This window comes from Henckelia pumila, chromosome 4 (assembly GCF_033568475.1).
Source record: "Henckelia pumila isolate YLH828 chromosome 4, ASM3356847v2, whole genome shotgun sequence".
NCBI classification, from domain to species: Eukaryota; Viridiplantae; Streptophyta; class Magnoliopsida; order Lamiales; family Gesneriaceae; genus Henckelia; species Henckelia pumila.
Genome location: NC_133123.1, coordinates 218,931,547 through 218,958,992, shown reverse-complemented (window position 1 = coordinate 218,958,992; position 27,446 = coordinate 218,931,547). Strand labels below are relative to the sequence as shown.

At 32.0% G+C, this 27,446-nt stretch overlaps 3 protein-coding genes, 1 non-coding gene and 2 pseudogenes across 10 annotated transcripts; 2 read left to right on the top strand and 4 right to left on the bottom strand.

Moving 5' to 3' along the window:
* The first annotated feature begins 1,052 nt into the window (after positions 1 to 1,052).
* LOC140863948 (L-galactono-1,4-lactone dehydrogenase, mitochondrial-like) lies at positions 1,053 to 6,110 on the top strand (annotated as a pseudogene).
* A 1,139-nt stretch (positions 6,111 to 7,249) lies between these two features.
* On the bottom strand, positions 7,250 to 9,547 carry LOC140862775 (pentatricopeptide repeat-containing protein At4g19191, mitochondrial-like; annotated as a pseudogene).
* Positions 9,548 to 9,793: 246 nt separating this feature from the next.
* Positions 9,794 to 10,010, top strand: LOC140870255 (small nucleolar RNA U3). Its single transcript, XR_012147225.1, has one exon. It is a non-coding gene; the product is annotated as a small nucleolar RNA U3 (small nucleolar RNA).
* Positions 10,011 to 10,580: 570 nt separating this feature from the next.
* On the bottom strand, positions 10,581 to 11,435 carry LOC140866997 (protein GAST1-like). Its single transcript, XM_073272064.1, has 4 exons — positions 11,224 to 11,435; positions 11,054 to 11,122; positions 10,888 to 10,921; positions 10,581 to 10,762 (listed from the first exon to the last, which is right to left on the bottom strand). The coding sequence occupies exons 1-4, from the start codon at positions 11,299 to 11,301 to the stop codon at positions 10,581 to 10,583; spliced, it is 363 nt and encodes a 120-aa protein (XP_073128165.1). The 5' UTR covers positions 11,302 to 11,435.
* Positions 11,436 to 13,314: 1,879 nt separating this feature from the next.
* LOC140866231 (zinc finger CCCH domain-containing protein 39-like) lies at positions 13,315 to 15,968 on the bottom strand. 3 transcript variants are annotated; one of them, XM_073271169.1, is made up of 3 exons: positions 15,704 to 15,968; positions 14,440 to 15,264; positions 13,315 to 13,773 (listed from the first exon to the last, which is right to left on the bottom strand). In XM_073271169.1, exons 2-3 carry the CDS (start codon positions 15,161 to 15,163, stop codon positions 13,535 to 13,537), a joined length of 963 nt encoding a protein of 320 aa, XP_073127270.1. In that variant the 5' UTR covers positions 15,164 to 15,264; positions 15,704 to 15,968; the 3' UTR covers positions 13,315 to 13,534. The 3 variants fall into 3 exon arrangements, with proteins under 3 accessions (XP_073127270.1, XP_073127272.1, XP_073127273.1); XM_073271171.1 differs by having other exon boundaries at positions 14,440 to 15,261; XM_073271172.1 differs by having other exon boundaries at positions 15,879 to 15,919.
* Positions 15,969 to 24,426: 8,458 nt separating this feature from the next.
* Positions 24,427 to 27,186, bottom strand: LOC140867215 (uncharacterized). 5 transcript variants are annotated; one of them, XR_012145080.1, is made up of 4 exons: positions 27,024 to 27,186; positions 26,664 to 26,749; positions 24,748 to 25,524; positions 24,427 to 24,582 (listed from the first exon to the last, which is right to left on the bottom strand). XR_012145080.1 is itself a non-coding variant. In XM_073272292.1 (3 exons), the coding sequence occupies exons 2-3, from the start codon at positions 26,728 to 26,730 to the stop codon at positions 24,938 to 24,940; spliced, it is 654 nt and encodes a 217-aa protein (XP_073128393.1). In that variant the 5' UTR covers positions 26,731 to 26,749; positions 27,024 to 27,186; the 3' UTR covers positions 24,427 to 24,937. The 5 variants fall into 5 exon arrangements, 3 of the variants coding, with proteins under 3 accessions (XP_073128393.1, XP_073128395.1, XP_073128394.1); XR_012145081.1 differs by having other exon boundaries at positions 24,760 to 25,524; XM_073272292.1 differs by having other exon boundaries at positions 24,427 to 25,524.
* Positions 27,187 to 27,446: the final 260 nt, after the last annotated feature.

Below are 27,446 nucleotides of genomic sequence, written 5' to 3'. Positions count from 1 at the left end.
TCAACAAAATCCAACAAGAAAATAAAATGTAAATCTAAGAAAATAAGAAGAAAAACCTAGCCGCCAAGAGTATTTCTGTGTTCAGCCGTCCAAAACTGATTACCAGATCCCTAAAAATCGAGATAAATATATTAATTAAGGTTAGAGTCATTTTCAAACAAGTTTCCTTTTTAATTAAAAGTTTCTCGAACTTTCGTCGCACTCGATCGGTACAGAAGTACCGCTCGAGCGAACATAATTCTGATCTGCATCTTCTTCTGCCCTTCGCTCGATCGGCCAAAGAGTACCGCTCGAGCGGTTTATCATCTGTCTCGCACTTCACTTCACTTCTCTCTCGCTCGATAGGTGAAAACATGCAGCTCGATTGAGATCCTTTCTGATCCATCTTTTCTTTAAATTGACATTTACTACACCAAAACCCGAGAAAATGTTATGTAGACATGATGCATGAAACATGAACAAAAGTTACAAAACTTAAATAAAAACATAAACATTGACACATGAATGCATGCAAAACATAGTAAAACGACATCAAAATATGCAAATAAAACACAATTATCATTGCTCTTAGTTTCTATTGAAAGTTTATTTCTCTAAAAAAAAATTGATTGTAAGCTCATTTTGATTTTAAAAAGTAAAAACCCATGAATCTTTAATTTTGAATTATAGAATTAATCTTTATTTTCTCTTCATTTTCATGTTATGTGAACTTTCACATTGGATAAATTAAAGCGACTCTCATTGAACCGAAATAAATTAAAGATGTCACATTTGATTATATGTATGTAAAAAGCATAATTGGAGATGTTATAATTATCTTTTTTGAGTCTACCAATTTTATAAATGTGATGATTGAGTTGTTATTCAATTTAATTGATTTGAGTTGCATTATTACCATTAGCTATAATTGTTAGTAAAATGATAAACGATCAATTATATAATGATTATATATTTTGAACATCAGAATAAAAATAAAAAATGAAAAAAAAAATGAAAAAAAGAAGGAAATTGCAGTTTCATCATTTCTAAACGTTTCCACTCACATTCAAGTTCAACTCGACACCTCATTACAAACTCGGTAACATTCATAAAATGCTTCGGCTCCGAGCCGATTCGCTCCGCCGCTCCCTCCGCCGTATCCACCACCGCCCCATTCAATCTCCCTCTGCCGCTGCTCACCCATTAGCTCCTCGCCCTCGCCCATTTTGCTCTGTCCCAACACCAACATCCTCCACCTCTGATTCCGAGCTACGCAAATACATCGGCTACACCATCCTCCTTATCGGGTGCGGCGCCGCCACCTACTACTCTTTCCCGTTCCCCGAAAACTCCAAGCACAAGAAAGCCCAACTCTTCCGCTACGCTCCCCTTCCCCCTGACCTCCACACTGTATCCAACTGGAGTGGGACACACGAGGTCCAGACGCACACTTTTCTCCAGCCCGAGTCATTGGCAGAGCTCGAATCAATAGTAAAAGATTTCAATGAGAAAAAGAAGAAGATTCGGCCTGTTGGATCGGGTCTTTCGCCAAATGGGATTGGGTTAACGCGTGCTGGGATGGTGAACTTAGCTTTGATGGATGGTGTTTTGGATGTGGATAAGAAAACCAGGAGGGTTAGAGTGCAGGCTGGAATAAGAGTTCAGCAGCTTGTGGATGGAATTAAAGAACATGGGCTTACGTTGCAGAATTTTGCGTCGATCAGGGAGCAGCAGATTGGTGGGATTGTTCAGGTTGATTGTTTTGACTTCCCTCTGCTCAAATTTCCTGTAGTAAATGTTATTACTTTGTTGGCAATGTTGTTTGCTAATTCTTCATTGGACTTCTTTCAAAAACATTTTTGTGGATTATTTATTTATGATTTTTTAATGTTTAGAATGTAGTTGCACAAAAGGTTGTAGCTCAGCTTTCGTATTGTCATTATGATGCTTGTTGGGTTCTTCTATTTTAATCCAAAATTCAGGTGAAGAAAAATATCTTTATTCATTTACATATTAATGCTTTCTCAGGGTTATTTGTTTGCTGGTTTTGCTTGTCTTAGTTCCTTGTCATTTAAAGACCACACTCTTAATCCATTCTTGTCTGGATAAAGACGGGAAACTTGGAATTAGTGATTTGAAAATGTATCACTTTGTAAGATCCTTTATCTTTTCATGGATTCTTGGCGCATGTCTTTTGCAAATGCTCATGTCTGATGACGTTGCTTTGTGTTACTTCCAAACTTTCTAGGTCTCTGCATGATGTGAAATTCTAATCTTCAGGTCGGCGCACATGGAACAGGTGCTACACTGCCCCCATTGACGAGCAGGTTGTTAGCATGAAACTGGTTACTCCTGGCAAGGGTACAATCGAGGTTTCAAAAGAGAAAGATCCAGAACTCTTTTATCTTGTTCGTTGTGGTTTAGGAGGGCTTGGTGTGGTTGCTGAAGTCACGCTGCAATGTGTGGAGAGGCAGGAGCTTCTTGAGCACACCTACGTATCAAATATGAAGGACATAAAAAGAAACCACAAGTAATTCCTTTACCCAACTTGGCTATGCATATATCTATTCCTACAACCTATCAACTCTTTAGTTAAAAATATTTATTTCACTTATCCATTCCTTGAATAATTGCATTTTTAAATATTATTGATGTTAGACGAAGTTTTCCATCATGTAATCCAGTGTTTAACCATGTCCTGGATTCTGCTGCAATATATGAAAATTCAGGCACTTCAGCTTTTATGGACAGATATTTGTGTACGAGCATTGGAAATGGTCTTCCTTGAATGTAATTTGTAGGAGTTAGTTGGAGATGAAGTTTAAAGACCATACATTTATTTTCTGATGGTTAATCTCTTTGCAATGTCTTCATTATAGCAGATCTATCAGCATGTTTTTAAATTTCTCTTTGATCACCAATATTTCAACATATAGTTTGGATTTCTTGACCAGCGAAACAAAATGCAAATTCCAATTTAATTATACACAAAATTCCACCAACGTTTAGTAATATCCTTGAAATCTTGAAACTTCAGAAATTTTCAAAATTTTATCAAAATTTCTGATGTCTTTGATTTTCCAATGCAATTTCATCATATCCGAGAGGAACTAATGACACCAAGTTCGATGCTCATATAACCCCATGTGATATTGAATAATGTATGTACTTTGTTTTAATTAAAAGTACTGGTTTAAAATTGAACACAATAAATTTGTATTCATGTCATCTAACTAACACCCTGAATTTGTTAGATACCAAATATTTTAGGTCAAATTATGAATCATTGTCTTAGTATATCCAAATTTAATCCATAATTTTCCAATGCTTTTTGAAAATCGAAAGTGTAGTTTTGTTTGTGTGTGTGTGTTTTTTTTTAAATCTTTTAGCTTTTAAAAAAATTCAATCCTGAACTATGCGATAATATTAATGTTTAAAATCTCAGTGATAAGTAGTTGATGCCTGGTGATGGCAACTGTGCATGAACACGTTGTATATTTTTACTGGGCCTCACCACAATGTATCATCACTTACCAGAAGTGGATGTCATTGCAATGGAATGACTTTTCTCCATTCTCTTCTGACCAATTCTGAGGCTAATTTGTACTTTATCTGACAGTTTGGTTAATAGACGTCCTAAACTACAGATATTATGTAATCATTGCTCAATTTGTTCGCTGGAATTAATGCTACAGAAATTTAGTTGTGTAACTGGAAAATGCATGAATTTTGGATTTTTTTGAACATTATAGTTTGACAAATTTTCTTTTTGCAGAAAACTTCTTTCGGAAAACAAACACGTCAAGTTCTTGTATATTCCATATACCGAAACTGTTGTGGTTGTAACATGTAACCCTCTTTCAAAATGGAAAGGTCCACCAAAGCATAAACCTAGGTATACTCAGGAAGAAGCAGTACAGCATGTGAGAGATCTCTATCGTGAGTCGCTGAAGAAGTACTCGTAAACTCTTTACCTTTTGTACTTTTTTTTTTTTTTTAAATCTTTACCTCTCATACTTGCATTGCATTCTGTTAGTCAATCTTTTAAATTCACGAAACCAACATAGGAAACAAGTGTAATTTCATATCTTCCATTTTTTCTGCGCCTTCCCCATTCTTATATTTCTGGCACATATAGGACAAAAATATGAAAGATAAAGGTGAAAATGCTGATCATTTCTTGCTACCATACTCTTTGCTATTTTGTTTCTTACAGAAAAATTATTGCCAATAATCCTGAGGAAAATGATGTGGACATCAATGAGCTTTCATTTACTGAACTGAGAGATAAGCTACTTTCCTTGGATCCATTCAATAAAGAACACGTGATGAAGATCAATCAAGCAGAGGCTGAATATTGGACGAAGTCAGAGGGGTATAGAGTAGGATGGAGTGACGAAATTCTAGGCTTTGATTGTGGTGGCCAACAGTGGGTTTCTGAAATCTGTTTTCCTGTTGGAACCCTTAAAAAGCCAAACATGAGAGATCTGGAATGCATAGAACAATTGCTGCAGCTTATTGAGAGTGAAAATATACCCGCCCCTGCACCGATTGAGCAAAGATGGACGGCAGGCAGCAAAAGCCTCATGAGTCCAGCTTATAGCTCATCAGAGGACGGCATATTCTCATGGGTACCTCTCAATCATATTCATGTCTGCTCACTTTCTGGCTCGAAATGCTTTCTTTCTATTTCTGCATGAAAGCTTTAATATTTATGTTTCAAGTGCTCGCTGAAGGATATGATATCTTTTGAAGAGGTGAAAAGTTTAATATTTGCAACTTGGGTGTGCCCATTCATCATCGATCTAAAATCTCAAAACAGAAAAGGTTATTAAGCTGTCTTGCACAATTTAATCCTTGACTATAATATTTAGCTTAATATCCAATTGCATTATGTGGTGCAACCTTGCAGAATTTTAATTCAATCTAAAATTAGATAAGGTGTTTTCCTTTATAAAATGTTCTTATGAATTTCCTTGTTCTTTCTTGATTATCGCACTATTTTAATTTAAGATTCTTGTTTAATTTAAACTCTGTAAAACAGGTTGGTATAATTATGTATCTTCCGACAACGGATGCCCGTCAGAGGAAAGAAATCACTGAAGAATTTTTCCACTACAGGAAACTGACTCAGGCAACTCTGTGGGAAAAGTACTCTGCCTATGAGCATTGGGCTAAGATTGAGGTACACCACTCAACACACACGCACAAACTTAAGCTAAAACTAAAATCTTTGAGTGTCAAATCTGGTTTGAAATTTATTCGAACTATTATTGAAATCCAATGCCCAGCCGGTGCTATTATTTCTAAAAGAACTCTCGTAATCTTTGTGGGACTCTGCAGTAATCAGTCCAACCATCCTATTATCTCGTGTTGTTGTCTGTGGGCATGATGATTGAGATATGGTGCTTGTGCATCTTTACCATCCAAAATTTTGAGTTGTACCGACATCATCAGTCATATTATTTGTTACAACAAGAAGCTCTCAGTTTCTTATTCTCGACTTACTTGGTTGCAGGTACCGAAAGACAAAGATGAGCTTGCAGCAATGCAGGCAAGGCTAAGGAAGAAATACCCCGTTGATGCATACAATAAAGCAAGAAGAGAGCTTGATCCCAACCGTATCCTTTCAAACAACATGCTGGAGAAATTGTTTCCTGTGACAGAGATGGCCCTGTGATGAGGACTAATCATCTCTTCGTCGATTCCATACTTCTGGTTTTTCTTGGCCAAAGATTGATCACATGGTTTTCCCTTTAGATAGATTATTGGAAAAGCAGGCATATAAATTAATGTTGGTATGCTCGTTACACTGTTAGAACGAGGATGCGACATTAATCATCTCATACCCACGAATTGGTGTACCTGAGATGCATTTCCTCATTTTCTCTAGCTGCCTAAATAAACGTTACATGGACCGGATTAAAGGGCTCAGTCATCTTAAAATTAGGATTCATTTCTTGTCGCATATATCCGCTAGTTGTGCAAGTGGTAAGTACTCCTAGATTTTGCTGTTTTCCCTGTGGTGTTGCTCATATGGTCACTAAAGATGTAGAACTATCAATAAGATGTGTACCTCAACCATTTTATTCTTGATTGTGGTTCTCTCTATTTACTATGGAGTTCATAAAAGCTTGTTATTTATATTTTGGGTATGACTGTGAAAGGCGATAGTATTTGTAAAAATAACAAAATAAATATTAAATTATTAATCAAAGCAGACAATATTGTGCAAGATTAAAATATATGAAAATATCAATGTTGATTTAGTTTCATATGTCAAATATAGGAGTATAACAAATCTATGACATACTTGCGGTGTGATATAATATATTATCTTTTGGTACACCATATTGTTATTAATATTTATTTGAAGAAATCAGATATTATAGAAGCTCCCCGTGTCTAGTAAATTAAAATTTTTTTTTGGCTATAGTTTGTTGCTATACATGAGATAAAATTATAGAATCTTCCCGTGTGTAATAAATTATATATATATACATATATATATATATTTGAAATAATAAATTATATTTTTTTACTATCGTTAGTTGCTATGCATGAGAATAAATAAGAAATGAGTAGTAAGTTTGATAAAATAGAGATAAAATATGAACGATCAATGTTTAAAGATGAAAAATATTTTGTTTGATATGTTTTTAATTTGAACGAGTATTTTGTTTACTATTTTATAATATCTTAAATATATTTGAAAAACCTACATCACTCATAATTGTCAAAATGTATAATTGTACAATTTATCATACTTCATTTGCTCGTCATGTAGGTAGAGAAATATGTCTAATATAACTTAAATATAGTTTCATCACGAACCAATCGAAAAAACTGAGATAAATAAAAAATGAGACAAACATCAATTAAATAAAAAAATAATGTATCATCTTACATGTATCAAATATACCAAACGGTATCGTGAAGTAATTTTTGACACGTTTTGACACGAGACTAATGATCTTGTTACAGAATCAGCTCATATGTAAAAAACTTTGCATGGTTTGTTAACTTATATAAGTATTTATAAAATCAATTTAAACAATGAATTAATAAATCAGTTTTTATTATATAAATATTTACTTTGTATGTGGCCCATATTAAGCCTATCAACATGGTTTTAACAAAAAAATTAAATAAATAAAAAGAATAAAGGTTTTTTTTTTTTGAAAATAAAAAGAAGAAAGGTTAAGCATTAGAATACATATTTGTTTTCCTTTCTCATTTTGTTATTTCTGCAGATAATTTTGTTGCCGATGATTACAACTTTTGTATCAAAATTGACACTCAAAGATCCTATGGGTAAAGTTCAAAAAGAGAATCTCTACCTGTATCAAGCTTCTATTGAATTTCTATACAAACATTCAATCATTCTATATATTTCATCCGATCGACTATGCCGTTTATCTCCTGAAACAAAGCCATGAAATGTTTCTTCCACTTGTAACCAACTCCAACCTGGATGCTTCATCAAATTCTTGTCTTTCATGGCATTCCTAACTTCTTCAACCTCATCCCATCTTCCCACACGGGCGCGTACGTTACATAAGAGCGTGTAATAGCCAGCATTTTGATTTTCCAACTCGAAAATCTTGTCACTGGCGTATTCAGAAACTTTTTGATCTTCATGAACTCTAGCAGCAGCAAGAAGTGCTGCCCATATTCTACTATCTGGTAAAATACGAAGCTTCAGAATAATGGACAAAGCCTCTTTAATCTTACCGGATCGACCTAATAAATCCACGAGGCAAGTATAATGATCTAAATCAGGCTCGATCCTGTATGCCCTGTTCATGGAAATCAAGATTTCACAACTTTCAAGCAAGAGGCCCGAGTGGCTACAAGCTGACAATAAACTCAAGAAAGTTACACGATTTGGTTCGATGCCCTCATCCTTCATCTGATGGAAAAGTTCCAATGATATATGTCCTAATCCATGCATCCCACAGCCCTCTATCATTGATGACCATGTTACAAGATCTTTTGCACGCATTCTATCAAACAAAATTCTTGCTGAAGAAATGTTTCCACACTTGACATACATGTTAAGAATAGAAGTCTCGAGGGGCAAAGAATCTTCGTTACAGTCGAGGTGAGAATGTCTTAAACAGTAACCGTGAACAACTTTGCCTAGCCTTAGAGTGCCCATGTGCATACACGCAACCATAAGGCTTCTCAAATTTTCTGTCATGGGCTGAATACCTGCAACTACCATTTGCCGGAATAGATCTATAGCTTCGTCACAATAACCATTTTCGGTCAAAACCAATACCATTGTTCCCCAAGTATTGAAGTTTCTGTGAGAGACATCTCTGAATAATCCAGTTAAGGTTTCAAAATCTGCAGATTTCGCATACAGGTCCAACAAACTACTACTAAGAATATGATCCAAAAATCCATATTTATAAGCAAGACAATGTAATTGTCCACCTAGACAAAGATTTCCACATTGTGCAAGCCCTGAAATTAAAGTTGTTAATGTTTCAATGCTTGGTTCAACTTCGCCCCGCATTGTAGCAAAGCAATCTGCCATTCTCAGAGTCTCTCCTCTTGAAGAATACAAAGAAATCATTATGTTCCAAGAAACCACATCCCTTTTAAGTGTATCTTTGAAAAGAATTTCAGAATCATACAGACAATCAAAATCGGCATACATTTTCAAGATTGAATTTTTCAAGGAGCGATCCATCAAGAATCCACTTTTGACCACATAACCATGAAATTGACTACCTAAAACCACATCAGAACAAGTTTGCATCATCACTATCATTGTGACCACGTTCGGCTCCACCTCTTTTTACCATTTCATTAAACAACGCAACAGCCCCGACCACATTTCCTTCACAGGCATACCCTGAAATAACCGAAGTCCAAGAAACCAAATCCCTGTATGGCATTTCGTCGAACAGCTTCAATGCTTTCATAAAACATCCAATCTTCACATGGGCATCAATCAACGTATTGCAGAAATACACATCTGATTCAAATCCCATTCGCACCCCACACAATGAATCATTTCCACTGTCCGGACACCACTTTCATCAAGTGATAGAACAGTTTTAATCAATATTGGAAAGGTGAAACCATCACAAGGAACACCCCTGCTTCTCATTAACTTAAAAACAAGAAAAGCTGATTCAACGAACCCTGAATTCACATAATCTTGCATCAGAGAATTCCATAAAAAAGTGTCTGCTTCTCTCAGAGACTTAATCAGTGACACAGAACTACCAAAATCATTAAATTGCGTGTACAAAGATATCAACCTCGAAGCAACTGCAGAAAGCAGTTGATGCCCATTGGAGACCACAACAGAAGCATGGATTTTTCGCAGACATAGAAGGCTCCTGCAAGAATCCAGAGCCCCAACGGCAGAACAAGAAGAATAATAATGGTGTGCAAAATCACAAAATCTATGGATCTTCAAGTGATTGGACTTGAATAAAAGCGAAAACGACTTGTGGGTCGCCGCGTAGGCATGATTCGAGGACAAGAACTGATTGAGAAGGCGATAAAAAGAATTAAATCCATTGAAAGGGAGAGAAGGAATGTTGAAGATTTAGAGCAATATTAAGCTTTCCCCTTGTCTTGTCTGGTCGATGAAATCAATCACCAAAATCCGATAAAAATCATCGACATTCAGAATCAAAAACTGTTCAATTCCAAGAAATATGGGCCAATCTTTAATAGAACCAAGGAACTCCAAAGTCCAAACAGCCAAACAAGACTAGCTTTCGTCCCACATCGCAACTTAAAACTAAAATTAAAGAGTATTTAATATCGCGCACCGTGTACAAAGCTCACGACCTTACTTGAACAGGATCTGTTCTATAGGCTCGTACCTCTGTGTCCTTGATATCTAAGGAGACAGGAAACCAAGTCTGGTGGATGAGATGTGGCTGCGCGACCAGAGCGTGATTGACAGCATCGTGGCTCGACTCGAGTCCACTGGTTCAGTAGAGGATCGTTTCCAGTTGGTTCAGACCGGCTGGGATGGTCACGCAGCTGTCTGACAGACTCCAATTTTTTTCCCACTCTTTTCATTTAATATTTCAGTCTTTTTTATTTTTTTTTCTTTTGAATTTGAATTGAAAGAATGTTACTTCCCCAAAAATCGAAATTTTTTTATCAATGGAGGAACAGTATCACTTTTTTTGTTCAATAAGATACCAAAATAAATGATTGCCTTATTCCATACTAGAAATAATCGCATAAAATCCTTTGCTTCTCAAATTTAGAACCTTATGCGAGTTACATGTCACCAACAAAGAAATTATTAATTCCTAATTTCTCGCGTCACTGAGAATCAATTTGATCGGAGAAGTCAATTTACATTATCTTGTATGTTATTTGCGGCTATATATAAAATTAATGTATTTTCCGGTTAAACTTAAAATAATAATGCTTCGCTTTCCAAAACAAAACCTTGGAGATCTCGATCGTCTGGCTCTTAAAACCATAGAGTAGAAGATAAAAAAAAAAACATGCATATTGATCAGATTAAACAGATGGGATTCATTACATAACTATTATAAAATATAAAATGATGATATGCAAGAGTAATAACATATATATATGTGTATAAATATTTAAGGGCACTTGGGGCCTCCTCTCTTGGTCTTCCAGTTATTGTAGCAAGGGCAAAACTGCTTATTTCCATAAGTACCAGCAGGCACACAAAGACACTTCCCACAGCATTTCTGGCAGAAGAACATGCATGGCTTCTTGAATGCTGTTTTCGAGCATCTAACCGCGCACCGCCCCCAACATTCTGCGCTCCATCGTACGTCGTTTAATACATACATACATACATACATACATACATTCAATCAAATAAATATATAGTGATCAGCAAGAATATTTAATACATATTAATGTTTTTAATTACGTACGAACCTTGAGGATGGAGGCTGCCAGGAGTTGTGCCGTACTGATGATCATAAGCACAAATATTGTCGAATATTAGTCAAATGATATATGGATTATATATTCATATTGGCTAATTATATATATATTCATATACATGATCAATACTTTGTTTATTAATTAATATTAGTCTCACCGTAGGATTGATGAGGCCTGATGGTTGCGGCTGAGGAGCTGGAGAGTAGTCTAGTACCATCGTAATTGCCTGCAATTTTTTTTATTTTAAAGATTTATAAATTATATAATTAAACATTCATGATCAATATTTTGTGTAGTTTTCTCAGTATACAGTGAATATATGCTTACATGGGTTTCGACAGCAAGCAGAAGAAAGATATTGAGCAAGAAACAGAGCAGCTGCCAGTTGCTTCGATTCTGAAACATAATGTTGTCTTATAGATATATAATTAATTCTTCAATGAAGAAACCAAAAATGATTCAAGATGCGATATATTAATTCGATTTCATTTAGGAATCAAGAAAAGATTGTAGGATGTATGGTTACTTAAATAGCAAGATTCCCATGTGTATATACTGTTGTTTTTTTTGCATGGAAATTAAAAAAATGATGGTGCAATATATAATTGAACACGTGACAATGTTTGGCAAACCCTTTGTCTTGATCTGTAGATGGAGTACATGCTAGTTTCGTTTGGCTGGAAAAACTCCTACGTTAGCTAGTTAATCCAAGTGCAAGATAAATCGAAAATCGAAAACTTGGTTTCGAATCGGATCAATTGATCATTATATTCTAATTAGAAAGCATGTTTCAAACAAAAATCGTTTGCAATTTAAAACCTTTTTTTCCAGAGTTGGAGGAAGGGATTGTTACCATTGAATCTCGAACTCGGGATCTCGTCTTATATTTGGGACTTTGGTGTCAGATGACTAGCTTACACCTTATTATTTAGCATTTTCAAAGTATGAAATCCCTGAAAGTGTTATTGTAAAACATATGAGGTTGATATATGACTTTAATATACATTTTGTGCGGTATTAATTTTTTAAATTTATTGAATTCGCCTCGTCTGATTGAAAATTCTGAATACGTCATAACAAACAACTAGGAATGTAAGCTAGTCAAGTTGAGCAACTCGTAAGCGGCTCGGTCAAAACTTTACTCAAATTCGGTCTGACCAAGCTCGAGCTCGAGCTCAAGTAGCTCAACTGTAATCGAGTCAAGCTCGAGTTTTATATATTTGTGTTCGAATAGCTCGCGAGCTACTCGATTATATATGTATAAATATAATATATAATATTAATATGAAGTTATTTATTTATCTATATTTATTTATAAATCAGTTTATTTTTTGAGTTTTTCAAGATTGATAGCTCGAAATATATATATGTGACTCGAGTTTGTGTTTGAAATTGATTACTCGATTGAGTTCGAGTTCGAGTTTGAGTAGACATAATACAAATCGAATTGAAGTCGAGTAAGTATGTCACTTGACTCGTTTGCACCTCGAGTAACAACTAAGATAAAATCTTCATGACTAAAATCTTTAAACCATATATTTTCTAATTAGCACGAGGACGTGGGAAATCCGAGAATAGCGGTCGAAGCTAACTAAGACTAAAAGTTTTTACAAACACTATCAGTTTTTAGCTAGTGCTTTTTAAAAAAAAATCTAAAAATTTGGTATGATAGAGATGATAATTTCATATGTTTGTAACATGATCTGACATGGGGTTCACATGTGATTCCTAAACCTGAAAGTGATTGAAGAGTCCATCACCACATGCATATGAATTCACATGTCTCCATCATTAATTAGTTTATTGAGTCCTATGTTAACATATAGGCTAGCACTAAAGCCACGCAAACTGTTGGGTCATAGCTTATTTGTGAGGCAAAATTCACTGGCTCTTGTTTCGTCCTCATTGATGAACCACAAGACAAAAGTGTCTTAAAGTTCCCATATATCCAATTCTCGTGATCCAAACCCATGTTACTTTTCTTATTGTAATCTTCTTTTGGTCTTTTTAGTTGTACGTTTTGAGAGATTCATCGTGTAATCGACAAGTGTCCAAGATCGAGGAGAAGTGAAATCCATGATTTTTTATCAAGGTGATTGTATGTTACACCGAAAGAACCACTGTAGTTGTATGTGATGCTCGAACAAATAGTTCAGTTGAAAAAAAAACACAGATGAACCTCACATGTTTGTTTTTACATGAGACGTCTAGATGCATCATAAAATCCTTATATATTCAGATATATATATCTTTCAATTTATTATCACTATCATTTTATGAATCAAACGGGGCCCATAACACATAAACCATTTGAAATATGATTAAAAAAATGAAAATAAAAATAAATAAATAAAATCCACCCAAACATCCTCATTTTAGCCAAAAACATTTGGTATGTTTCGCCCCAAAAGCTTTTGTATCCGATAAATGCTCTCCAACCAAGAAACAAATCGTAAATTTCATGACAAAATTGAATTCCTTATTAAATTTTCTACAATAAATAAATAATGCAATCATCACTGCACAATTGAGATGGCTGTCCAAAACACAGTAACAAACAAACATAAGATCATAACCTATCACCAATAATAGTAGTTTTGGGATGTGGTTAGTAACTGATAAATTATCATCCCAAAGTTCATATATCATCCTTTTTGTTCGGTGAGCAGTGTGGTGGTGATAGATCATCAATCCAGTCAGCATAAATTCGATTAACTTTCTTGGACAGTTTCCATTTCGACGACTTCTTATCTTCTCCAGCTTCGCCAAGAGGAGAACCAGACACAGGATTTCCAGGTGCAGCCATAGATTTGGCTGGGATGGAGCCAGAGTTCATTATTTGTTCTGCCTCAACACGTGAACCAGAAACCTTCAAATCTGTCAAAGTGGAAGTAGTACTTGTCTGTCATCGCAATTCTTTGTCCGAGATGAAAAAAGAAAGCATGGTATACGACAAATAATGCACAAAAATCGTGGCTAATGTTCTGTAGATCGAAACAAAAGACACCATCAAAAGAAAATTTCCGTTTTGTTTTATCTCGACTAAGAGAATGGTGAGTACATACATAATCATAGTCTCAAAATCGCGTAACATTGCTACACATGCATTTAAAAGTATACGGAAAGATCAATAAAGCTTAGAAACAAACACAGAATTTGTTAAGCTGGCAAAATACGGAGCCAACTTTTTTCTCTTTTACGAAATGAGAACGTCAGTAAATGGAATGGAAACACGAAAGTGTATTACTAAGAGATTAACCAAATAATCGAGGTTGAGTAGACAAAAAACTAGACTTTGTTGCTTTTTAAGGTGAGAGATCCGCTAAACGTTACTTACAGTAATGCTATATCCTATATGTGTCTGTAAGGTTCAATTAACCCAAACCTATGTGTCTATAAGGTTCAATTCACCCAGACCGAATGAATGTGGACAAGATCGATATACAATTTCCCAAATCAACTGAAGCTTAAAAAATAAAAAATAAAAACCTCCCATGGCAAAAGTAGCATTAAATAGAAGATCATAATGTGTATCACATATACCTGATTGGCCATGAGCAAAATAGCATCTTTCTCCATGTGGACACTGACCAGTCACCCAATTATTGCATAACCTGGTTTTCCAAAAATTCGTTCTCACTTGGTAAGTATCCAAGCCCCCACTAACCTGCTTATTCAAATCAGGTTGATTGACATCGCTGCTGCTCCACAAGGCATCCCTTCTAGTTCCTATGCTTATAGCAGAACTCTCCCTCTGCCAAGGCACTTCGGCATTAAAGTTCGAAGGAGCCCGTTCATGGAGGAAGATACACTTCTCCCCATATGGGCACTCACCTCCGTGGTAATATTTCTTGCAGATTTTTGTTCTATTGCTCATTCTTTGATCATCATTCCAATTATTCCCAGCACCCCTATCCTTTTCTCGAACAAGATCTTGCCAATTCGGAGGGGGCACGCGTAAATCCTCAGTACCATGAGCAAAAGTGCAATGCTCGCCATTGCGGCACATGCCATCCATGAATTTAGCACAGATTCGTGTCTTGTAAAATATGTTGCTGGTACCATTACTTCCGGTACCATTTGTCTGATTAACTGGCGGTTTGTTTTCAGAGTTTCTTGCTCTCTTAAATGGTGGAGCACGGTCAAACTGGGAAGCTAAATCTTGTTGCATATTTTCCACAAAATATGGAGGCCAAAATCCTCCGGAATCACAAGGAAAAGGTGGTGGCATGAATGAATGAGGTGTCGTAGGATCCGGAAAACTCATTCAGTTTCTCAACAAATATTTCAACTTAATCTGAGTTCCAAACTGCTTCTCTCGATTTCTGGCCGAAGAGGAACAAAGACAGCATGCACATAAAAGAACTGCTGAAAAATGAAAAATAATAATAAGTCATCAAAAACACCAAAATTAATCCAATTTCTTTTTTTTGGGGTCAAAAGTATTATTGGAATGATTCCAAATCCAACCCTTTATGAATGATTTCTGGAAAAAATAATCTGATTCGTGGGCAAACAAAAACGATGCCAGTTCTATGTAAAACACCAAATTTTCACATGGCAATCAAGGAACTGTAGACATTCAGACCAACAATCAGAGACTGTGAATTGGAATAAACAGTCACAATCTATTGAATCAAAAGAAATAACATAGAGCCGCAACGTTTAAAATAAATAACAAAAAATGAAACAAAAATCCAGAATTCTCATACCTGTACTCGATCAAATCATTCAAATAATACATTTAGGTTGAACCATTCGAATGAAATAATTTAGAAACTAATCATAGGATGGAGAGTTGACAAACCTGAAATCGAGGAGGATCAAATCAAAATTCGTAGGACAAATTCCTCTTTTTGAAATCAGACGTGCAATATATTGATATTAAAATTTAATGATTGTTATTTTTGTAATGAAATAAAAGAAATTTCTGTGTCGATCTTTAATCAATTTTTAAACAATGGCCAATGTGAATTATATACCCGAATAGATCAAATGGCGCGCCGCCTTATCGAAACCCTAGATTGATGGGGAAAAAACGGATTGAATTTTTCGAAAACCTAAAACCCCCAATTCGGCTAAAACCCCCCGAAAACTCGGCTAATTAAGCGATTCTGAGTAAACCCGGTTTACATCCCCATATATATGTCCCCTTAAATATCAACAAAGAAGTTAGTGAATGTTCCCAATATATTTTAATCAAATTAATTGGCATAAGAGTTTATCACGTAATCATATATAATATAATTTATTTTGTATAATAATTAATTTAATTTTTTTATTTGATTTCATATGGTAAAACATTATGTGGGAGAAGACGAATTTTTTTATACCTTTGAGAAACATATTTTTAGCATTATTTATTATTATTATTATTATTATTATTATTAAAGATGAATTTCCTTTTTTCATACCTTCGGGAAACATAGTTTTAGCATTTATTTATTTATTATTATTTATGAACATCAAACCTTTAAAAACATTATGATTTTATTTTCAAATCAAATAAACTAATGGATTTTTCGGAGAACCTAGAACCATCAGAATTCGGGGTGTCAAAAAATAAATCAATTTGACAACTCGATACGAGGAGCCATTTAAACATATAGAGGATTCGAACCTGACTCTCTTTTCTTCTCCTAGACTCTAACCATTGAATCACCAATATTTTTGATAATAATGCTACACAATAAAATATTTATACAATGGTTTGGGTTGACCCAAGCCTGGGTCGACCAAGCCGGGCAGCCCGGCTTGGGTCAACCCAGGCTTGGTCGACCGCTTTTCCAATGCGATCGATCGCTTGGGCAGGGAAGGCGGTCGACCGAGCCCAAGCTTTGGTCGGCCGATTTTCCAAGGCGGTCGACCGCTTTTCCAAAAAAAAAAAAAAGAAGAAGAAGAGGAAAAATGAGGAAGGAGAGTGAGAAAATAAGACAGAAAAACAAAAAAAATATCGCAGAGACGTGAAAGAAGAGAAGGAGGAGAGAAAAAACATTTAAAGCAGGGGCAATATAGTCTTTTCGATCAGAGGTCTATCTATTGAATTAAAAACAAGACCAGGTCTATATCCCTCATTTTCCCTTGATACGAGTAGGCCCGACAAATATTAGGTTAATGTTGATGGTTTTTGGGTTCGAATCAAATTAGGTTGGACTCGAAGACTAACCTAAAAAATTCATCAGGTTACGGTTGAGTTCGAATCAACTCGGGTTGACACGAGATGATCCGAACATTTTTTTTATTATCATTATATCAAGTTAAGAAATATTTGATACATTTTTTTATATTTTATATTTGAGGAAAAAATTATTGTATATTGGTATAATAGATTTTTATAATTTAATATTTATTTTGTAAAATTTTGATTTTTTAAAATTATTTTGATTTTTTGTACTAAGTATACTTTAAATTTATTACAACTAAATTTTTCCATTTAAATTATATATAAGCTTATATTTTGTTATAATGTCTTTAAATTAAATATTACTATTATTATTGTATGTTTTGAATTTTTATTTAATAATTTTATTAAAAAATAAAATCGGCTTGGTCATTTTCGGTATGGATGATCACAGTGCGATTTTACGGTTTTTGTAAAAAAAACAAACCAAATTGTCATTTTCTGTTCGATTATACTTAATTTTTTTTAATTGTTTTTTTACATATACAATTGGTTTCATTATTCACAAGTAAAATGAATGAATAAAAAAACTCAAAATATTTAAAACAATAATAGAAAAAAATAATGTATTTAAAGATAATATAATCACAATTAGTACAAAATATAATTAGATAAATAAAATAAAAAATCAAGCATCAAAAGTTAAAATAGATAAAATAGGATGCTTTTAAGTTTTATTTTTAGTCAAGATTATAAAGCCACTTTGAAAAATATTTGTTGTATTACGAAATAAAGAAGAAAAATATTGAAAGAAGGTTGCGAGAGAAAGTTACGGAATGCAAGCCAATTAGAAAGAAATAATATATCGAATATTAAAATACGGTGGTTAATAATATTATTTAAAACAACTATAAAAGGTAAGGCGGTACGGTTCGAACGATTTTGGGTAAAAAAAATAAAAAATAACCGCACCTTGGAGGCAGTGCGGTTTAAATTTTTTTTTAAAAAAAAACTGCAATCACTTATTAAAAAAAATGAAAAAAGCGGTGCGGTGTAATATGGTCGGTTTGAACATTTTGAAAAGTTTTGATCGACCCTAATTTTTGAATTGATTTGTGTTCGGATTAAAAGATTTTTTAGTAGAATTTTGCGCCAACCATATCGAACTCACCTGAATTATTGTCCCTAAATTCAGAATGAGTATATAATAATCGTATAAGCCATAAATCAATATCTTATCTTATGAGTAATATAATATTTTGAAATTTTATCAAGATCTAAACTTTTAGAGATTATTTTTATAAGATAATATTACAATATTTACGACAACTATCTCATCCACTAAATTTTCAAAAATTCACATATTATCTCTATAAATTACAAATTTAATATAGTTTTATCATTATTGTCCAAATAATATTTACAAACTACAACAAAATAATCACAAATCTTAGAAAAAAAGAATCAATCATACAAACACGCAACTTGTGCATAAAATCATCAACACTAGATAAATTTTGATTTTGAAAGCTTAAATAGACCAAAACCTCCTAAAAGAGTTTTTTTCCCCACTAAATCTCTCTATATTATATTATATATATATATATATATATACATATATATTATATAAAAGTTGAGTACCTTATAACTAGTAACTAATTTTTGGTGTGTCATGATACACCAAAAAACATCTTTTAATGTTACCCTTCTTTGTCCACCTTTTTCTCGACATCTTTTTTTTAGTCCTTTTCTAACTTTTCTTCAACAAAATTATATCATGTTTGTTTTATAATTAATTTCACATTTATATATATCAAATATTAAATTTATTATATTAATATATTAAATTTATATTATCTTTCCAATAATTAAATTTTAATTACCATAGAAAATAATAAAATATTATATATTATATGACGTGTGCTTCTATCGCTAATGAAATATTGAAAATACACATTTATTTCTTATAAAAATTTAATAAACATCCCAGCACTTGACCTTTTATAAAATTTGCACATTTTATCTCTAATCACGACGAGTTGTTGCACACGTTTTGTTTTTATTTATAAATAACCTTTTTTTTTTTTTTTTGAAAATATTAGTTCTTTGTTATAAAAATTCCCTTGTATTACTGTAATACCTTTCAAATGTAGTCAAATAAATCATTCACATCATACTAATTTGTTGGCGATGTTGTTGAGTAGATCCGAAAAGTATTACAATAATATAAGTGAAGATTTTGTATCATAAATCTAATATTATTTTTTAAAAAAAAGTTATGTAATGTAGGTGCATAAACAAACGCGCGTGCAATAAGTCACCTTGTTTAGAGATCAAACGTGTAAATTTCATAAAATTTCAAGGACTGAGATGCCTATTAATTTATTGTAAAAAAATTGTATTTTCAATATTTCATAGTGAGTTTTGACGCAAAACAAACTCCCTTCTAAAATCTATTACTATTATAAATATGTGAGTTTTATTGTGAATTTATATGGTTACTCTTTCATTATTATATAAGACTAATGTGTTTTTTTTTTTTATTTATTCGTGTGACTCTTCAATTAACTTATTTACTTAAAAATTATACTATGAACTCTTTCAAATAAAAAATTAAAATACTGTTAGTATTTTTAAAAATATATATAAATATGTGAGTTTAACACTTGACTATTTAATTAAATTATTTATTTAAGCATTATGTTATAAACTCTTTCAAATAAAAACTCTATTACTATTATAAATATGTGTGTTTCATTGTGAATTTATATGGTTACTCATTCATTATTATATAAGATTAATGTGTTTTTTCTTCATTTATTTATCCGTGTGACTCTTCAATTAACTTATTTACTTAAAAATTATACTATGAACTCTTTCAATTAAAAAATTAAAATATTGTTAGTATTTTTAAAAATATATATAAATATGCGAGTTTAACACTTGACTCTTCAATTAAATTATTTATTTAAGCATTATGCTATAAATTCTTTCAAATAAAAAATTAAAATGCAATTAATATTTTTTTCACTATAAATATGTGATTTTCATTGTAAATTTACGTGCCTAATGAATATTTTTTTTTCTCAATTATTTATTCATGCGACTCTTCAATTAAATTATTTTTTAAAAAATTATACTATGTACTCTTTCAAATAAATTTTTTTTAAAAATATTTTAATTTGATTTCTAATTTATCGCATTCGATTATTTACTTCACAGATGAACCAACACATGTAATACTAATAATAATAATAATAAATTTTGGTATCTTACAAGATATTATATGTATACTTAAATAAAAAAATCCATATCGTACTTTATTTTTCATATTAATATATCTTTTATCTATTCTATTACTAAGTATAGGAGAGTAAGAATTATAATTAACTTAAATATTTTTTTACACACTAATTTTTTGAGTTCACTTTTATATTTTATACATCTACTGTTTATTATTTGCTCATTTTTTTATTTGAGTTTTTCCTACAAAATGTATTTAACTTATTTAATTCACACTATTTTTATAAATTTTACAAGATATTTTATGAATACTTAAAATAGAAAATTTACATCGTGTAATTTATTTTTTCTATTAATATGTCGATGATCTATTCTATTACGATTATAAATATATAAATAACAATTATGAATTAACTTAAATATTTTTTTACACACTATTTTATTTTTTCCACTTTCATATTTTGTGTATATAGTATTTATTATTTGCTCATTTTCTTATTTGAGTTACTATTATAAATATGTGAGTTTTATTGTGAATTTATATGGTTACCCTTTCATTATTATATAGGATTAATGTGTTTTTTATTCATTTATTTATTCACGTGACTCTTCAATTAACTTATTTACTTAAAAATTATACTATGAACTCTTTCAAATAAAAAATTAAAATAATGTTAGTATTTTTAAAAATATATATAAATATTTGAGTTTAACACTTGACTCTTCAATTAAATTATTTATTTAAGCATTATGCTATAAAATCTTTCAAACAAAAAATTAAAATGCAATTAATATTTTTAAAATATTTTTTTCACTATGAATATGTGATTTTTATTGTGAATTTACGTGATTACCATTTTTCTTATTACCTAATGAATGTTTTTTTTCTCAATTATTTATTCATGTGACTCTTCAATTAAATTATTTGTTTAAAAATTATACTATGTACTCTTTCAAATAAAAGTTTTTTAAAAATATTTTACTTTGATATCTAATTTATCGTATTTGATTATTTACTTCACAGATGAACCAACACATGAAATAATAATAATAATAATAATAATAATAATAATAATAATAATAAATTTTGGTATCTTGCAAGATATTATATGTATACTTAAATAAAAAAATCCATATCGTACTTTATTTTTCATATTAATCTATCTTTTATCTATTATATTACTATTATGAGTATACGAGAGTAAGAATTATGATTAACTTAAAAAAAATTTTGCACACTAATTTTCTGAAGTTCACTTTTATATTTTATACATATGCTATTTATTATTTGCTCATTTTATAATTTGAGTTTTTCCTATAAAATGTATTTAACTTATTTAATTCACAATATTTTTCTAAATCTTACAAGGTATTTTATGAATACTTAAAATATAAAATTTACATCGTGTAATTTATTTTTTCTATTAATCTGTCGATGGTCTATTCTACTACGATTATAAATATATAAATAACAATTATGAATTAACTTAAATATTTTTTTACAAACTATTTTATTTTTTTCACTTTCATATTTTGTGTATATACTATTTATTATTTGCTCATTTTCTTATTTGAGTTTTTCTTTCAAAATATATTTAATTTATTTAATATAAACTATTTTTCTATCTTACAAGAGATAGTATATGAGTACTTAAAATAAAAAAAAGTTACATAGTCCTACAAATATATTTAACTTATTTAATGCAAATTATTTTTCTATTAATTTTACCAGATAATAATAATAATAATATATGGATATATAATTAAAATATAAAAATGTACACAATGTAATTAATTTTTTACACATTATTTTTTCTGTTAATATATTAGTTATTATCAATAATATATTAATTACTATTACAAAATATAATCAATTTATATATTCTTTTTTAATCACTGTTTGAGTTCTAATTATGAGTTTAATTAAATATTCTTATTTTTCATACACTATTTTTCTATAAATTTTACAATATATTATATGAATATTTAAATAAAAAATTGTATAATGTACTACATACTTAAATGTCTATGTTTTTTATACATTGTTTATCTACTAATATTACAAAATAATATATGGATATTAAAAATAAATAAATGAAATAATTCAAACATATATGAAATATAAATATTGCGCTACAAATACAATCAAATAATATTTTTACTTAAATTTTGTTATTCTACGTTATTTTTCTTGTCAAACTCATCGAATATGAATTCAAAATATATTAAATTAGCAAACTAATGATGTCACTGATCGAATAACCCGAATTCTTGAATTGTATAATTAGTTTTTGTTTTGATAATTTGTTTCATTTGGAAATTTAACTCACAAGAAACTATTATTAGAACTTAAGGTGGAAAAAAAATTCAAAACATGATCATGCCTGACTCAATCACTAACTTATACATAAAGAATAATTATCAACATACTGTATTAAAAACTTTTTAATTAATTAAATACATATATTAAAAAAATTCTAATTAATTAAGCTAACGTCAATTATAATTATCATATTTTGTCTTTGAACTAGCACCATTTATTCTTCAGATTTTTATCATAATTTTATGTCAGCATGTTAATCTTGAATCTTAATTATGATGTATATTTTAGTTTGTAAATAGTTCTTAAATTATGATTCAATAAATTTATTTTGACTCATAAATATTGATATTTGGAATATAATTAATTGTAGATGTATATTGTATGCATGCAATACATATAATCATTAATATAAAAGTTAAAAAAAACCATAAAACGTGAACTACACAAGATATATAAAAAAAACTATACAATTAAACAAAAAGTAACACAAGTAAAAACTAAATAATTGTCTATTACCTATAGCTTACTAATATTGAATTCTCAAAATTGGGAAAGTGAGAGGCTTTATTTAGTTAAAAAAAAAAAATTAAAAACTAACATTTGATTGAGCTACAATGATTTACTACAAGTTAGTGGAGTAAAAGATGCAACACAACTTGAACTACTGAAAATATTAAATGGGTTAAGCTGTAGAAAACTCAAATATACAAGTATCTCTTTTAGTGTAAATTAAGAGTTCACTCACCTTAAGTAGTTATGTTGCATCATTACAAAAAGTCAAAGTTCATAGACTGTACTTGTGATGTCCGAGACTGACAAGAGAGTGAAGAGTAATCGTCGGTGTCAAGAAGTTAAAAGAATTAAGCAACTCTTGACAGGCTTCTAGGAGAAGAAGAACTTGAATGAACCGATTTTATACCAAAATGAGAGAGGTCTGAGACTACGTAGGTATGTGACTGAACGGTTTGGGCTTGAAAATTTTGATAGGAACTACTCATATCATCAAGGTGAATATCTTTTTTTCGAGATCTCATCGTATGAGAACTCCAAAGCTAAGCATGCTTGACTTGAGACAATTATAGGATGAGCGACCCCTTGAGAAGTTTCAGAGGATGTGTGCGAGTAGGAACGTACATAAGCATGCTGAAAAGATCCGTGTTGATATAGTGGGGATAGTCGTCAGATCTGGAATGTTATAGATTGTATCATTGATTGCCCAAAAAAATATATTGAGAGAATAATATATATAACAATAGACCAAAAAAAATGTAATGAAATCCATAATAAGACAAACAAAAGAAAATGATACGATAAAAAAAGCATTAGAAAATTTAGTCCATTTTTTAAAAAATAATTAAACAAATATGTTTATTTCAAGATCGATTTCAGAGTAATTATTTAGCATGAATTGTCAAAAGTTTCAATATTGCTGTCATAACAATTTTGTAGAGTTTTTTAATTTTGTTTTGAATTATATTACTCCAACACATGTTTTTCATTGCAACGCACGTGCATTGTTGCTAGTCAATCGAAAATTGTGGGTTTTTTTGGGGGTGACCCTAAAAAGGATTGATTACTCAAAAAAAATAAAACAAAAAGGAAATCGCGACCAAGATCCTACGAATTGGTCCACCACAGGGCTGGTAATTGCAAAATACAACGTGGGGTGAAGTCAAATACTGACTGATAGCAAGTGAGTGATTGAGACACCACAAGAATCCACAACAACAGTACACGTAGAAGACAATTGACTCTTCTTGGAAGTTATCATATGCGGTCATTATTGGTCCATAATTCAATCAACACGCGCACATTTTCTTGTATATACATGTTCCATATTCTCACCAGTTAAATAGTCAAAATCTTCATAGCAAGAAAAACAATTACAGTTGAAGATGCATCGATTCTACGGGCTGTCAGTTATCATGTCTACGGTGAACATTGAAGTGAGGACGATACGTAAAGCTGGAAGAAGGGATTAATATAGAGTAGCGCGCACCTGCAATAGCAAACATAAGTTTCCAATATTTTGGATGAAGATGGTCTATATAACAAACACTTGAAACTCCAGATGCTGGAATTGTACTAAGTTTTGAACCATATGTATCTTATAAGGAACGCTAGAAAATCAAAATGAATAAAATAATGACCCTTTCTGTTCTACCTTCGGGAGTACCTTGAGATTGCTCCGGCATGGTGACAGACAGGTCCACTGGAAGATCCCTAGAATTTATGTACTTACTCTATTTTCTTGAAAAATTTCAGGTCCTGCTTCATGGTATTTTTGTCGACGGGGTCTAGTTTTCTTGGAAAATTTTAGACCTCACTTCATAATTGTGACGATCAACATAAACTCAACCCCATCCGGTATTCCAACCACTGCCATACTGCATATGTCGAGAATCACCGCCATTCGTTGTTAAGTACCACCCATCAATGGCAAAGCCTGGCCATTCGAATACAGGCTGGTTGCTATATGGATTGCCCCAATTTTGCTCCCATGGATCAACATGATTACCGAAAGAATAACCAACCGGGACGTTCAAGTTCTCTTCATTATCACCCCAGCCGCTTGGTGAGAATGCTTGGTTTGCAATAAAATCATCGCCAAATATTATGACAGGGTCGCGGTTTGCCACTTCATCGGGGACCGCATCATGGTCCGGCAATGGCTCAGGATCAATATTGATATCCCAATCGATTTGGTCTATGTAAACATCCGGATCTGGTAACGGTATGTCACATGGAAGTCCATTTTTTTGGGCCCAGAATCGTTTCTTAGCATTGGAAAATGCCTCTTCTCCCGCAGAGTCATTCCAATTAATCACATTATCATAGAGGTGTGTAAACTTCTTCATCTGTGACAATGTGTCCCAATCCAGAGAACCAACCACTTTGCAAAATTCTTTCTCCCATAACGGCACAACCGGCTGCCAACAAACTGGAGAAAAGAAATGTTATCAAGCGAAAAAAACTGTAGAAGGTTCTTTGATAACCTTCTCTCAATAACGACAATGCGAGACTAAATAAATAAACATGATCAATCAAATGAGCACATAAACGCGGTATATTGATCACCAATTTAGAAACATAGCAATAAAAAGGACCAGAAAAGTTAATTAAACATCTTAACGAGAATTCGTTACCAGGGTGCGATTACGACAATGTTAACTGTATTAACTATCCTGGATTAGAATAAGGACAAAAACGTATCTTAACGGTCGAGCGCCTAGTTCACACTCGCAGGTTTCTCCCAGCTCCAACTGATGAAATGTATTTTTCAACGACCATAACACGTAGGTAACTAAATTCAAACGGTTCACCTTCTAATTTCCTCTAATCATTAACAATATGCAAAATGGTATCAGGTAGGAACCATAAACACGTCGGAGTAACATGTACTAATTCAGTTCAAAGAAATGATCCATCTCCACTCAGTAGAACTACGAAGATACCGGCAACTTGAAATTTCAAAATATTAGTCCGACGTACGTCAACTAAACTGCCAAAAAAACAATGAAGTAAGATCAAATAAAAACAGGATGCATGCAAAAGAATCTATGAAAAAAATTTCCGCGCAAAATGCAGCCAAAAGAATCATCTTTTGGAATCAAACCAATAAACTAGAATCATCTTTAGGAGTCGAACCAATAAACTTCATGGGACAAAACAGAGCATTATAAACAAATCACAGAGAAACTTAAAGAATGCACATGTAAGTATGTAACTTTGTAACATCCTTTAGAAATTAGACAAAAGCTCATGTAAACAACAAAAGGCGAACCAAGTCGGAGACATAGTTATCATCAAAACTTCTCCCCCAAAACTCGTTGTTTCGCCCAGGGTGGACTAAATTTAGTCTCACTTCTTCTCATATTTTCCATATATAACATGGAGCAAATAGTCCTTACATTCTGATCAACGACAAGGTTCAATCAAAATCTTTAATTTTTTTTACAAAGATTTACACCCACACAAATTCAATAAATCATACAAAATTCAAATGCAGAATCACGATATCAAATCAAAATAAGAACAAATTAACAATGAAAACCGTAAACATCAAACGTAAAAACATACAGCGAGGCGGCTTTTTCTTCTGCGATCTTCTACAATCATCCCATTTCGGCCTCCTCCTACCATCCATGATCGCAAACTCCAAACCTCTGAAAAACCAAAAAACAGATAAAATTCAAGTTCCGCAACGAAACAAAGCAAGGGAAAAAAAACACACACACACCCACGAAACCAATTCACGAACAGGGCAAAATTCAGAACCAAAAATCAAGACGAAAACCAAGAAAGACGGGCACCCCAGATTTCGCGCCACGTATAACCCTCAGTTTTCACCTCTGGCCACCGTGATTATTCCAAGAAAAAAACAGTGAAAAAAAAGTAAAGAAAAAGGGAAGTACAAGGAGACGAAGTGAGTGAACATACATTTGTGTGAAGTTTCTCTGAAGGGAAACAAATCAAAGAAAGGGGCAGTAAAAAATCTGTCAGAGAAGAGCTCGAAATGGCGTCATCATTGAAGGAGTGTGCATCAATCGAAGTGTGTGTGTGTGTGTGTGTGTGGGGAGAGAGAGTTATACGACAAAACGAAAATTTTGGAAACCGTTGAATCAGCGGCGTCCAAAACATGTGTGCGGGTCTGTTTCTTTATTATATCAACGATTCTCTTTATTCAATAAAAATCGATAATATTATCGTTAGAGTAATAAGTTTTACATGAGACGACTTCATTTAAATTATGATGAAAAATATTTTTTTTTTCATACGTCGAGTCGAATAAAAGATTTATAGTCTAAAATTGATATATAAGACCATCTAATAAGAATTTTTTTGTGCTACAATTATTTATTG